This window comes from Podarcis melisellensis (assembly GCF_964234715.1).
Source record: "Podarcis melisellensis genome assembly, chromosome: 4".
In the NCBI taxonomy this organism is placed as follows: domain Eukaryota; kingdom Metazoa; phylum Chordata; class Lepidosauria; order Squamata; family Lacertidae; genus Podarcis; species Podarcis melisellensis.
In genome coordinates this window covers 102,285,294-102,299,641 of record NC_138531.1, presented here as the reverse complement: position 1 = coordinate 102,299,641, position 14,348 = coordinate 102,285,294, and the positions used below count along the sequence as shown (strand labels likewise).

The 14,348-nt window shown below is 44.5% G+C and overlaps 2 protein-coding genes across 3 annotated transcripts in view; both read left to right on the top strand.

Annotated features, from left to right (window-relative positions):
* The window catches only part of LOC309369062 (uncharacterized protein), a 116,214-nt gene that overhangs the window by 5,658 nt on the left and 96,208 nt on the right, over positions 1 to 14,348 (top strand). Inside the window, exon 2 of the mRNA XM_081909641.1 lies at positions 9,186 to 9,343. The gene's annotated coding sequence lies outside the window, so the exon portion shown is untranslated. The remainder of the gene's footprint in view (positions 1 to 9,185; positions 9,344 to 14,348) is intronic.
* Positions 11,907 to 14,348, top strand: part of LOC309369198 (uncharacterized protein) — a 49,064-nt gene continuing 46,622 nt past the window's right edge. The window contains exon 1 of one of the 2 annotated variants that reach the window (XM_081909965.1): positions 11,907 to 13,414. In XM_081909965.1, the coding sequence (XP_081766091.1) occupies positions 12,079 to 13,414 (1,336 nt within the window). In that variant the 5' untranslated portion in view covers positions 11,907 to 12,078. Of the gene's footprint in view, positions 13,631 to 14,348 lie in introns of both variants that reach the window. The other variant, XM_081909966.1, reaches the window with a different exon arrangement.

Below are 14,348 nucleotides of genomic sequence, written 5' to 3'. Positions count from 1 at the left end.
AAGAAGACCTTCTTAAACGAGCAATGCAAAGAAATAGAGGAAAGCAATAGAATGGGAAGAACCAGAGATCTGTTCAAGAAAATTGGAGATATGAAAGGAACATTTCGTACAAAGATTTCCATAATAAAGGACAAAAGTGGAAAGGACCTAACAGAAGCAGAAGACATCAAGAAGAGGTGGCAAGAATACACAGAGGAATTATACCAGAAAGAAATGGATGTCTTGTATACCCCAGGTAGTGTGGTTGCTGACCTTGAGCCAGACATCCTGGAAAGTGAAGTCAAATGGGCCTTAGAAAGCACTGCAAATAACAAGGCCAGTGGAAGTGATGGTATTCCAGCTGAACTATTTAAAATTTTAAAAGATGATGCTGTTAAGGTGCTACATTCAATATGCCAGCAAGTTTGGAAAACTCAGCAGTGGCCAGAAGATTGGAGAAGATCAATCTACATCCCAGTCCCAAAGAAGGGCAGTGCCAAAGAATGCTCCAACTACCGCACAATTGCACTCATTTCACACGCTAGCAAGGTTATGCTTAAAATTCTACAAGGAAGGCTCAAGCAGTATGTGGACCGAGAACTCCCAGAAGTGCAAGCTGGATTTAGAAGAGGCAGAGGAACCAGAGACCAAATTGCAAACATGCGCTGGATTATGGAGAAAGCTAGAGAGTTCCAGAAAGACATCTACTTCTGCTTCATTGACTATGCAAAAGCCTTTGACTGTGTTGACCACGGCAAACTATGGCAAGTTCTTAAAGAAATGGGAGTGCCAGATCACCTCATCTGTCTCCTGAGAAATCTCTATGCGGGACAAGAAGCTACAGTTAGAACTGGATATGGAACAACTGATTGGTTCAAAATTGGGAAAGGAGTACGACAAGGCTGTACTTTGTCTCCCTGCTTATTTAACTTATATGCAGAATTCATCATGCGAAAGGCTGGGCTGGATGAATCCCTAGCCGGAATTAAGATTGCCGGAAGAAATATCAACAACCTCAGATATGCAGATGACACAACCTTGATGGCAGAAAGTGAGGAGGAATTAAAGAACCTTTTAATGAGGGTGAAAGAGGAGAGCGCAAAATATGGTCTGAAGCTCAACATCAAAAAAACGAAGATCATGGCCACTGGTCCCATCACCTCCTGGCAAGAAGGGGAAGTAATGGAGGTAGTGAGAGATTTTACTTTCTTGGGCTCAATGATCACTGCAGATGGTGACAGCAGCCACGAAATTAAAAGACGCCTGCTTCTTGGGAGAAGGGCAATGACAGGCCTAGACAGCATCTTGAGAAGTAGAGACATCACCTTGCCAACAAAGGTTCGTATAGTTAAAGCTATGGTTTTCCCAGTCGTGATGTATGGAAGTGAGAGCTGGACCATCAAGAAGGCTGATCGCCGAAGAATTGATGCTTTTGAATTATGGTGCTGGAGGAGACTCTTGAGAGTCCCATGGACTGCAAGAAGATCAAACCTCTCCATACTGAAGGAAATCAACCCTGAGTGCTCACTGGAAGGACAGATTGTAAAGCTGAGGCTCCAGTACTTTGGCCACCTCATGAGAAGAGAAGACTCCCTGGAGAAGACCTTGATGTTGGGAAAGATGGAGGGCACAAGGAGAAGGGGACGGCAGAGGACGAGATGGTTGGATAGTGTTTTCGAGGTTACCAGCATGAGTTTGACCAAACTGCGGGAGGCAGTGGAGGACAGAGGTGCCTGGCGTTCTCTGGTCCATGGGGTCACGAAGAGTCGGACACGACTAAACGACTAAACAACAACAACATGTTCCTGGAAGCCTAATGACTTCCAGCTGCTCAGTGATTAGAGCGTTTCTGCTACCTTTTAACCCTTTGATAGCAACACCCCCTCTCGCTCGTAACACTGAGCTGTACCAACCTTAATTCAAATTTAAACCTGAACAGAAACATTTATGAGATTGTGGACTCAAAGCTTTTGTAAAACCGTCTGCGAGATTTTCTTGGCTTGGACAATACTTTAGTTCAATTAAACCTTGTTTTACACTTTGGCATACATTTTGATAACGGATATCCAAGTGTTTTGTGTGTGCCTTGAATTGACCTGATTTAGCTAGTTTAATACAAGGTTGATTGTCTTCCCACACTCTGATAGGTAGGGAACATTCTCCAAACAATTATTGTACCAGTTGCTTATAAAATTCCAGTTCTCTACATACATATGATAATGCATTAAACTCAGATTCAGTTGAACTTAAAGCTATAAGTGATTGCTTTCTTGATCTCCAACCAATTAGTGCATTTCCAAATTTTATCGCCATTCCTGACACTGATTTTCTATCTGGTCCAGCATCTGCCCAACTGCTGTCGGCCCAACATTCAAGTCGTGTGCTGCCCTCTGCTGATAGTTTTAAGCGAAACCTTTTGGTAGTTTGGAGATACCTTAAAACTCTTTTTACTCCTTGCCAAGCATGCATTGATGGTTTTTCAGCTTGTCTACACAGCATGTTGACAGCATATGTTATATCGGGCCGAGTCTACTGTGCAATGTGGAGTGGACTGCCTATCGCTGACTGGTAAACCCGGGATTAGAGAACTCTGCCTGTTGCTCGGCTTGAGCATCCTTTATGTAACTTAACTCCATTGGGGTTTTAACACCAGCACAGTTGTCCATTTAAAACCTTTCCAGCAACTCCTGGATCTTAGCTTCTTGGCTGAGCCAATAGTTCCCATTTTCATCTTGCTGAATTTTAATTCCTAGATAAACAGATACATTGCCTAGTGATTTTATCTGAAACCTTTCTCCAAGCTTTGTGGCAAATTGTTGTGCAAGTTTATCATCCTTTCCACTGTATAATAAATCATCAACAAATATCAAGACTGCTTCTTGTTCACATCCCGAGCCTTTTAGATAAAGACACGCATCTGCTGCGCTCTTTCTGAACCCCATGCTCTCTAGAGCATCGTTTAAGCAGGAATTCCAATTACGGGCAGACTGTTTCAACCCATAAATGGATTTGTGTAGGCGCCAGACTTGGTTTGGCTTGTCCCCTTCAAAACCCGGTGGTGGTGTCATATAGACTTCCTCCTGTAAGTCTGCATTTAAATAAGCCACATTGACATCAAAATGAAACAGCTTATTTCCCTTCTTAGCTGAAGAGGCTAAAAGCATTCTTAGTGACTCCGATCATGAAGTAGGGGCATAGATTTGAGAATAGTGAACACCTTTGCGCTGCGAAAACCCTTTTGCAACTAGTCGGGCTTTATATTGCAATTCCTCAGTAGTTGTGGGCTTTAAACGATATACCCATCGACAACCTACAGCTTGTTGCCCTTTCGGAAGCTCTGTACTTGTAAACACACCGAGAGACTTCACTGAAGCCATCTCCTTTTCCATTGCTTCCTGCCACTTTATGGCTTCTGAGCTTGGAAGCTGTTGTACTTCCATATAGCTATCTGGCTCACACTGTGCCATATTTACGTATACACTTGTCACCTTAAACCGCTCTGGCGGCTTGCCCTTAGTGGCACGATTTGACCTGCGCAATTGCTCCTCTTGTGCCCCCTCTGACCGTTGGCTGTCAGAATCTGTCTCAGACTTTATATCTGGACGCGCCCCTAGGGATAAAGACCTTCGTTCAGATACCTCCCTTGGGCTTGGTGTTGCAGGCGACCTGCTTCGCTTTTGCTGTCTGCTAGGCCTACTGACTGGCGATGTTGGAACACTCCTAGATTCTGGTTTTTCTACCTTAGGAGAAGAACCTTGTGCCTGGTCAGAATCTGCATCTGAACCATGTGCACCATCCCCTTCTGGCTCACCACCCTCTGGACTTTCATTCTCAGCATAAAAGCCTAAATCATCTCTCAAAATGTCAGGGTTAGCATGTAAGTGAGTCCATCCGGACTGCTCACAAAATTCAGCGCTCCTACTGAGGACCACTCCTGTAGTATCCCCATTTGGGTTCACGAACCTCCAAGATTTGGCGTGTGGTTCGTACCCGCAAAAGCTTAGTTTCTTAGCCCTTGGACTTCCCTTTTTCCTTAACGCTTTTGGGATAAGTACGTAGGCTTGACATCCAAACACCCGAAAGTAATTAACTTTGGGCTTCTTCCCATATAAAGCAAAATATGGGGTAGTATCAATTACCAAATTATATACTCGGTTCAGAATATGAGTAGCCGCCTGCCAGGCTTCCGCCCAGTAACTTTGAGGGAGTTTAGCATCAAACAACATAGAGTTTGCCAACTCTTGCAGAACCCTGTTTTTACGTTCGGCCACACCTCCTTCTTGGGGGAAATAAGGTGTAGACAGACGATGCTTAATTCCCTTTTTCTTAAAGAAATTCTGCAACACAGACCCGGTAAATTCTGACCCTCTGTCTGTCTGAAAAGCAAGTACTTTAGTACCGAATTCAAGTTCTACTGCATGAACCCAATTTTTAACTGTTTCTGCAGTATCTGCTTTTGTTTTGAGAGGAAAAAACCATGTAACCTTCGTTTTGTCATCCGAGAGACACAGTGCATACCTCGAACCTCCCATGCTAGCAACAGGCATTGGGCCACATAGGTCCATATGCACAAGTTGGAATACTTTGTCAGATTTCCTATCTGAACTGGGATAGCTGCATCTATGAACCTTCGCCCTTTTGCATGCAGTACAATCCAAATACTTAGTACATTTGTTCATTTTGCACCCTTCTGATAATTCAGGTTGCCTTTTAACATACTGAAAATTAATATGTCCCAAACGGCGGTGCCATAAATGAACACAAGAATTATGGGTAGGCGAGTTCACACAACCAGCATGAACCTGTTCAACTTCGTCTGGACTTGTCTCAAAATAATATAACCCATCTCTGCATTCCACCTGCAAAAGAGATACGTTATTCTTTGAAATAGTGCAAACCCCATTTTCAAACACAGTTTTAAACCCATCTCTATTAAGTTCTGACACAGACAAAATACACCCCTTCATTCCCTTTAGCACGTAGGCATCAATTTCTGTTTGCAAACAATTCAGGAACACTGTGCCTACGATCTCTAAGGAACGTTTAGTTGAATCTGCCATTGTCACAACTTTAAGGGTTTGCAAATGCCTGCAATTCTGCAAACGGACACTAGATGGCGCCACCAGGTGGTGAGATGCACCACTGTCAATTAACCAGCGTAGGTTGCTGCCTTGGCCACGCCCTTGCATCAACGCCATGTGCTGTGTGCTGTGGGAGTAGCCACGACCTCCTCCTCTTCTTCTTCGACGTCCCCTGGAACTCCTTGTCTGGTAACTAGGGGTAACGGCCTTGGTGCTGTCTTGACCAGGTTCACGTGTGCAATTCCTAATTAAATGGGAAGGGGAACCACAGCGAAAACAGTGTCTAGCTGTAAAAGCATTTACTGTGTTCTCAAAATCAGCATCCCTACTCTTAGGCACAGCATAACTCCCCTTTGAAGACAAACCTCTTTCTCTTTGCCTTTTATCCTGTTCATCTGCAAGCCGAGAAGAAATGTATTCAAGGGTTAATTCAGTTGAAGGCATAGCTTCCAAAGTTAGAGCTAGAGTCTCATAGCTTTTATCAATGGAAGACAACAATATGTATGACTGCTGCTCCATTGAGAAAGGAATGCCCAGCTGTCTTAGTTGATTAAAGGCAGACACCATTTTGGCAATATGTTCTTTCACACACGCTCCCGGTTGGAGACGTAAATCAAACAAACATCTTGTAGCATGGATCTTGGCCCCCGCAGTGTTTCTGGAATTTAACCGCTGCAGAACCGTCCAGACCTCATGCGTGTTCTTTAACTCAGAAACATAAGGCATTTGCTCTGGGCCCACTGCCAAAACTAGTAGACCTTGGGCTTTCCTGTCGCGTTTCTGTGAAGCTGCTGCTGCTGCTTTTTCTTCTGCAGATGCGTCTGCAGCTGCCTGTAAAGGCGGTGCTTCAGTACAACTCCACAACTCTTTTGCTTGCAACCAAACCCTTACTCTAGCCTTCCAATCTTGCCAATTTTCCCCATTGAGTCGCGTAAACGGGACAGTAAAACTTTCCTGGGACTCTGCCACCCTCCCTGGGCCTTAGGAACAATACTCACACACCTGTAGACCGTCTCCCTGCTGCTGAGGTGGCTCCTTGGGGAATAAGATGTCTTCCAGCGAGTACAAACTGCTCAGTGCCTGTTTAAAACTTTTCTAGGCACGTTGCAGGACTCAAGCTGCTTTGAAGCTTTCGTTGTCAGCAACCCCTTCTGTCTTCGCTCCAGTCCTTGCATAAATCACTCTGAACTGCACTCCTTATCTCCTTCTTGACGTACAAACAGCCATAACCTGTCCCATTAAACTTTAATTAGTTTAATGCAAAGTAAATGTCCAGTGCGCTTCCATCGTCCCATTACAGCAGAGCATTTCGCACAGCGGTTTAAGAAGGTCAGGAGAGGCAGTATCTTTTCAAAGAGGAATCTTGGAGCAAGCGGTTTGGAACTCAAAGAAAGGTTTATTTACAAAAAACAAACAAACCCGGCGACGAACCACACATATCAGCAAACATGCCCAAAAGGGGAGAAGGGAGGAGCAAACACAAGGGAGACTATTTATACAAACTCATGTTCCTGGAAGCCTAATGACTTCCAGCTGCTCAGTGATTAGAGCGTTTCTGCTACCTTTTAACCCTTTGATAGCAATGTAATCTTGATATACATATTCATGTAATTAATTGACTTGGGACAGTGGTTCAGTTATAATTATGGTACAACAATAAGTTCCACCTGCTGTGTGGCTCAATTTTCTTATAAAAACCATCTGATAACAGTTTGAAAGGGTGCAACTTAACTTTTAACACCAATTTTTTTGCATATCTATTCAATTCAAGACCTTAAAACACCTAGAATCTTGCAGAGTACATATATACATACACACACACACATGCACACACACACACATATATGGATTATTTGGTCTTTAACATTAAAAGTGACATGCGTTGCTCATGAGGTCAAATTTTCATGTTAAAGGTGGGAAGGTTTCAATTACCAAAACAATCATGTAATCATGTACTGGTTTCAGAATTTGAATGTCATCAATTCACTGTGCTTTGAGCTACTAGGTATCTTAATATTTTTGTTAAAAGTTTGTTTCTTATTGACTCTGTTGCATAGGTACCCTTGTGTGTGTATATTCCACAATCACATTTAACCCTAGAGAAGAGCCAGCATCTGGTACATTTTTTTAAATGTGTTTTTAAGCTTTGTGTAAATGATTTCAGATGCCAGATCATCACCTGTGTTACCTTGTGAGTGTACTTCATCTTTGTGTCAGTGTCACACACAAGAGAGAGAGGGGGGGATGAGAAGGGGGGGAAATGATGTTGGGGTTGAATAATTTAGAAAGGACTTAAGAAAAGGAGGTGAAGTGGACAAAAGGACAGTACAACAGGGTGCTTCAGGATATAAGATCATACAGCAATAAAGTGGGTGTAGCGCCTTTGGTCCTGAGGGCAGCAGAGTACAAGGACGGGGGAATTGGTTGAAGGAACAGAAGGCATTAATGGGGTAATGGTACCCTTTGGATGTCCAGCAGTCCTTTGTTGGGCTCAAATTGTCGTTTTTTGTGTGTACTTAATATATGCTATATGGTGATTTGTGGACCTAGTAGGTATCTAAAGCCATTTGCACATGGCGAAATATGTTTTTATCAAGGTAATTTTATCAAGGTAATTTTTAGACCCTGATGATGACCAACCCATAGCCTATTTGTCTGAAAAAATAACCACTACAGAACAAGGTTTGCCTCCCTGCATGTGAGCAGTAGTGGCGGCTGCCACTCTGACTAAAAGAGAACTGACAGGTTCTCCTTTGGACAAGAAACTACATGCGTCACTTCTCATGCTGTGCCAGCATTGGTGGACATGAAAGGAACTTGTTTTTCTATCCCAAGCAGAGATGATGAAGCGCCTAGCAGCTGACTTATACTGCCCATGCACCCACGGTTGCAGCTGCGAATTACTGAGACTCTTGACCTGGTTACGCTACCACCTATGGGAGTGAATGGAGTGCCCGCAACACGCAGAAATGGAAGCCTATTCTGCAAAACCAAACCAACTGCACGGTCTGCACCCAAAACCTCTCTCACTCTGTGACCTACAGTTGCTTTGGGAGGAGTACCCCTCCTCCCTGTGCCTTGGAATGAGCCCTCAGTTACAGCCCCAATTTTGGGTTCCGACAGATTTTGGGCTGCGTTAAATTTGACAGAAGGAGCCTGTTGCTTTAACATCTCTGACCATGGTGAAGCTATTTGACACCTGGCAGCAGAAATAGAGAAAGCAGCCCATGTACCTGTCCCAACCTGGAACGGATGGGACATGTCTTGGTTGACTGAGTGGCCTCTGAGCCGTGGGCGGCTTAGAGGACCTTTAATGATGTTAATAGACCCCTTGCTAATCTTGCTTCTTTTCTGCTCCTGTATACACTGCTTAATGCAATGCTTCCAAAATATGATGCGTAAAATGATGTCACGAATGATTCGGCCCCAGATTATAGCACTGACATGAGAATACCAGCCAGTGCCTTGGGACGAGTCGTAAGGCTGTCCAAAAGAAGAGGAGGGAATGAAGGAATGGGTTTCCCAAACCCAAAACTGACTGTGCAGGCAGTTTGAAACTGCACCAAAATCCCTATTTTTCCTTAGCTAAAATCCATTAACTCGAGCTCTGAGCTCAATGCATAAACAAAAGCCCGGCAGTATAGACAAGTGCTGAGAGCCCTCTCCTTTATCAGTTGTGACGACAACTATGGCATTCACTGTACCAGTAGTAGAACAGAACAGAGAGAAGACACGTATGTGCTTTATCTTACGTCCTGGACACACTCTGACACACAAACCCAGGTCCGGGAACAAACTCCAGAGCGTGTTCCCGGAGATTATTACCTCTTCCCCAGAGTAGGAAGAGGAAGATCCTTTTATGGTCAGAAGTAGAGGAAGGAAGATCCTTTTATGGTTGAGAGTACCAGAGCAGGAACATATGTGATGTCAACCTGCATACATAGGCTGACGTGGTTGGAAGGAGGGAGAGGGTGTCTGGAAGATATATATACTGCATGAAACTTGTCATTTCTTTGGACTTGCTGTGGACTCACCACGCAAGTGCCTTCTGCTATCCGGAGAGCAGAATAAACTATTTCTTTGAACCAACTCAGTGTCGTTTTGACTTCCTTCCTCCTGTCCCAGAGCAACGCAGACCCAATCGGTGAACTCCAATAAGGCTACAATGGGAAGTCCTGCAACGAAAAGTGCAATGTGCAAATCACTCTCCATTGTTTTTTTGCCTGTGCCATTGGGATTGACCTAGGATTTGACCTGGCAGATTTAGCATGACCAACCTCTTGGTGAGTAGCAGACACAGCCTGTTTAATTATCCTAAAACAGGGGTCTGCAACCCGCGGCTCCAGAGCCGCATGTGGCTCTTTTACACCTTTGCCGCGGCTCCGGGGCAGATACTAGCGAGGGGAGGAGGCGCATTGTGCGCCCCGACACTCCCCACTGTGGCAGGCGCTGTACTAGCTGTGACGTCGCATGGGGCCGGTGTGTGTGTTAGTCATGCACCGTCCCAACGTCACCTTCCCGCCCGCCCGCCCGCTACATTGTAAGGGGCATGTATGCTGGTCACTGCATTGAAAGGGGGCATGTACGCTGGTCACTGTTTTGAAGGGGATTGAAGAACACACACACACAAAAAGGTAACTTGTTAATTTAACGTTTATTTCTATGAGGAGGAGTAATTCTGAGGGGTCAAACAAAGAAATAATAAAGTGACAAATAAGTTATTATTATAATGACGAGTTTTGCGGCTCCCAGTTTTTTTTCCCTTCAGAAACGGGTCCAAGTGGCTCTTTTTGTCTTAAAGGTTGCAGACCCCTGTCCTAAAAGGTAAGAAAAATGCAATTCATTATCATCATTATTTCATTCCTATATTGCTTTATGTTTTAAAGAAAAAAATTCATAGCAGTTTGCAGCACGTCAAAGCATTAAATAAAACAATCTGGAAATGGGTTTCACATGTAAGTCATACCAAGCCCAGAGAATAAAACATCACCATAAGCAGAGAACATGGACTCAGCGCATCAGGTCTTAAAGGAGCCTGAAAATTTTATTCACTGACTGACTCCTCTTAGATTTCACCCACTTCCTTCCAGATCACAAAAATGGCACATTTAACACCTGTACAAAATTTCAAAATATAAATATATACACCCTGTTTCATTCCTTTATGCTGCTCTGCCTTTCACAAAACCTGTGTCCTCGGCCCAGGCAAATACTTGGCAGTCAGGGCGTACCGAAACATCAGAGAACATCTCCAGCCATGGATGTTCTCACTGCAACTTTGAGAAAGTTGGTGGATTAACATTTTTCCTGTGAGGATTTATATCACTATTGTTGGTGCTGGTAGACTCTTCTGCCTCTTTGTCTGGTTTCCTAACAATTTTGGCATTGCTGCTAAAAAAAAATCTAAAATGTTTTCCCCCCCATACTGTCTTTATTGGCAAAGGGATTTTGCAGGATTCTTGGGTGCTCAGTAGAGAGAGAAGAGGGTGTGTAAACTTTATACAACTTTATACACTGTATTTGCTTTGTAGGATTTGCAAGAGCTTCGCACTAAGACAGACAGAACTTTGCAGAAGACCAAAGGGTTCCTTCCGATCTCTCAGAGGCTTCCTGAGAGCATAGATGGATGTGCAAGACTCAGCTGGCCCTGGATCAGGAAGAGGCCATGCCAACCAAACTGGGAGCAGTGGGGGATTCTGGGAAAACTCTGGGCAGAAGATCCTGGGTGAGGAGGACACCCTCCGCGCAGAGGTGCAGAGCCAGCAGTTGAGGCAGTTCTGCTGCCAGGAGGCCAAAGGACCCCGAGAGGTTTGTAGCCGACTCTACCACCTTGACCATCAGTGGCTGAAGCCAGAAAGGCACACAAAAGCTGAGATACTGGACCTGGTGATCTTGGAGCAGTTCCTGGCTGTCCTTCCCCTGGAGATGGAGAGCTGGGTGAGGGAATGTGGAGCGGAGACCAGTTCCCAGGCGGTGGCCCTGGCCGAAGGTTTCCTCCTGAGTCAGGCAGAGGAGAGGAAGCAGGGACAGAGAAAGCAGGTGAGAGAGACTTTCCTCTGGATACTCCCAAGGAGCTCCAAACAGGCCGGAGAACATCCAAAAATGCTCTCCTAATGGCCCATCCTTTTTCTGGGAAGGCATCCATGGAATGAGATCTAATACCCTTCAAGTCTTTGTCATTCTCTTTGTAATATTTCTCACCATCCATTCTCTGTTTTGAATCCTTCTGGGTCTTTCAGGAAAATGATCATTTTGCAGAAATGGACCTGGATTCCGGTGAGGCAGAGAGGCCTCCGTTGGACACCAGAGAGAGGCCACTGGGTAAGGAGGAAGGAGTTTTTTCTCCATTTAGTCTCATTCTGTTGGTTTTCCCAAATCACCTGTGGGTTCTTTTCATATTTTATTGGGGGAGATAGTTGGGGCTAAGAGCCCAGAGGAGGGGAGATATATATTTTCACAACTAACATCTCTAATGCACCCGCACATCCAAATGCACTCGGCAGGCCAGACTTTCTCAAAGGCCCCTGTGTAGTTTGAGATGCACTGAATCACCTGTGAGAGAAGTAGGCACTCTGGGCCTCCCCCTTACCTTTTTCCCTCTTGCAGGTGACACAGGGATACTGGCTAGACCTCTTCCTCCATCTTTCCTTGGGGACAGAAAAGAAGCAGTGGCTGTGGATCCAGATCAGGTCAGGGGAAGCTGCCTTGTGGGGACAGAGGTCAAGGAGCAGAACAACGTCGTAGATCAGGACGTGGTGGTGAACAGTATTATTGTCTCATAGGAGGACATTTCCTTTTTCTTTTAGGGTCCAGTGTGCTTTGAAGATGTTGCTGTTAATTAATGCACCCAACCCTTCAGAAAACCATCCATCTAACCCACTTGTGTTATTCCTCTATTACCAGAGTTAACAAGCATTCTTCCTTTATTTCTGCCTGAGACGCTAATCCATTACTCTTCATTGCAGATAGTGATGGACTGGAAATTAAGAACAAGGGTGACCATGACAAAATCCCCACAATGGAGAAGCTGTATAAATATCTTGAAAGTGGAAAAAGTTCCAATTGCACTTCCCATCAAGGAAATCTCATTAGGGAGAAATCCTATCAGTTCATGGAATGTGGAAAGAGCTTCAGTCACAGCCACAGTCTCACTTCCCATCAAAGAATTCATACAGGGGAGAAACCCTACCAGTGTGTGGAATGTGGAAAGAGCTTTAGTCAGAGCTCCGATCTCACTTCCCATCAGAGAATTCATACAGGGGAGAAACCCTATCAGTGTGTGGAATGTGGAAAGTGCTTCAGACAGAGCGCCAATCTCACTTTCCATCAAAAAATTCATACAGGGGAGAAACCTTTTCTGTGCTTTGAATGTGGAAAGAGCTTCACTCATGGCTCCTCTCTCACTTCCCATCAAAGAATTCATACAGGGGAGAAACCCTATCAGTGCATAGAATGTGGAAAGAGCTTCAGGAAGAGCACCTCTCTCACTTCCCATCAAAGAATTCATACAGGGGAGAAACCCTATCAGTGCATGGAATGTGGAAAGAGCTTCGGACAGAGAGCCCATCTCACTTCCCATCAAAGAATTCATACAGGGGAGAAACCCTATCAATGTGTGGATTGTGGAAAGACCTTCAGAGACAACAGCAATCTCACTTCCCATCAGAGAATTCATACAGGGGAGAAACCCTATCAATGTGTGGAATGTGGAAAGAGCTTTAGTCAGAGCTCCTCTCTCACTTCCCATCAAAGAATTCATACAGGGGAGAAACCCTATCAATGTGTGGATTGTGGAAAGACCTTCAGAGACAACAGCAATCTCACTTCCCATCAGAGAATTCATACAGGGGAGAACCCCTATCAGTGTGTGGAATGTGGAAAGAGCTTCAGTCAGAGTGCCAGTCTCACTTCCCATCAAAGAATTCATACAGGGGAGAAACCCTATCAGTGCATAGAATGTGGAAAGAGCTTCAGTCAGAGCTATTCTCTCACTTCCCATCAAAGAATTCATACAGGGGAGAAACCCTATCAGTGTGTGAAATGTGGAAAGAACTTCAGTCACAGCCACAGTCTCACTTCCCATCAAAGAATTCATACAGGGGAGAAACCCTATCAGTGTGTGGAATGTGGAAAGAACTTCAGTCACAGCCACAGTCTCACTTCCCATCAAAGAATTCATACAGGGGAGAAACCCTATCAGTGTGTGGAATGTGGAAAGAGCTTCAGTCAGAGTGCCGATCTCACTTCCCATCAAAGAATTCATACAGGGGAGAAACCCTATCAGTGTGTGGAATGTGGAAAAAGCTTCAGGAAAAGCTCCAATCTCAGTTCCCATCAAATAATTCATACGAAGGGTGGAAAACCCTTTATAATACAGCTTTCAGCGCTAGAGAAAAACACACCACTTTAAACAGGCCTTTGGCTGATTGACATCTAATGCCCTTTTTAAATGTGGTGGGGAGGTGGGGGTTACAAGTTTTGGGCTGTGTGTTTTGTGTTTTCATTGTGTGACTTTATGTTGTAACCGTCCTGAGACTTTTGGGTAAAGAGAATAAGGGGCAACTCTTAGAGTCTGAGGGGTCTATATCCCCCCAATAAGATATGTGAGGGGCCCACCCCCCTGTTCATAGGAACAGCCTTTCAAATGACATGCATGCACCGCATCCTGTGACTGTTTAACGGAGGTGGGGCTTACTAAACCCCTCCTATATTTTATTCAATTTGGAACCCCTGCTATAGGGCGCTATAGAAATGAAATAAATATAATAACACCATCTTGATCGCCTTCATCTGCACATGTTCCAGCTTGTCAATATCCTTATTATCATCATTAAAAAAATTATGTGCCCATCATCTGAGGATTTCACGGTGTTTCACAACATAAACATACTGGTTGAAATAATGGCTTTCTCACAAACAAGTCAAGCCAGAGAAATCTCTCCTTCTTTTCTTTTTTTGGATGGAGTTACAGACTGTTGCTCAGGGGACTGCTGTGGTAATAGTGCATCTCGATTTCAGTAAGGCTTTTGACAAAGTCCCCTGTGATATTTATGTGAGGAAGCTGGTAAAATGAAGCTGAACTAGGTAACTGTTAGGTGGATTTGACTGACCAAACCCCAAAAGGACTCCTTCCTGGTTCCTCATCATCCTGGGGAAAAGTGACAAGAGGGGTCCTGCAGGGTTCTGTCCTGGGCCCATTGTTGTTCAATGTCTTTGTAAATGTCTTGGATGAAGGAACTGAGGGAATGCTCATCACATTTGCGGAGGACACCAAACGGGGAGTGGAGA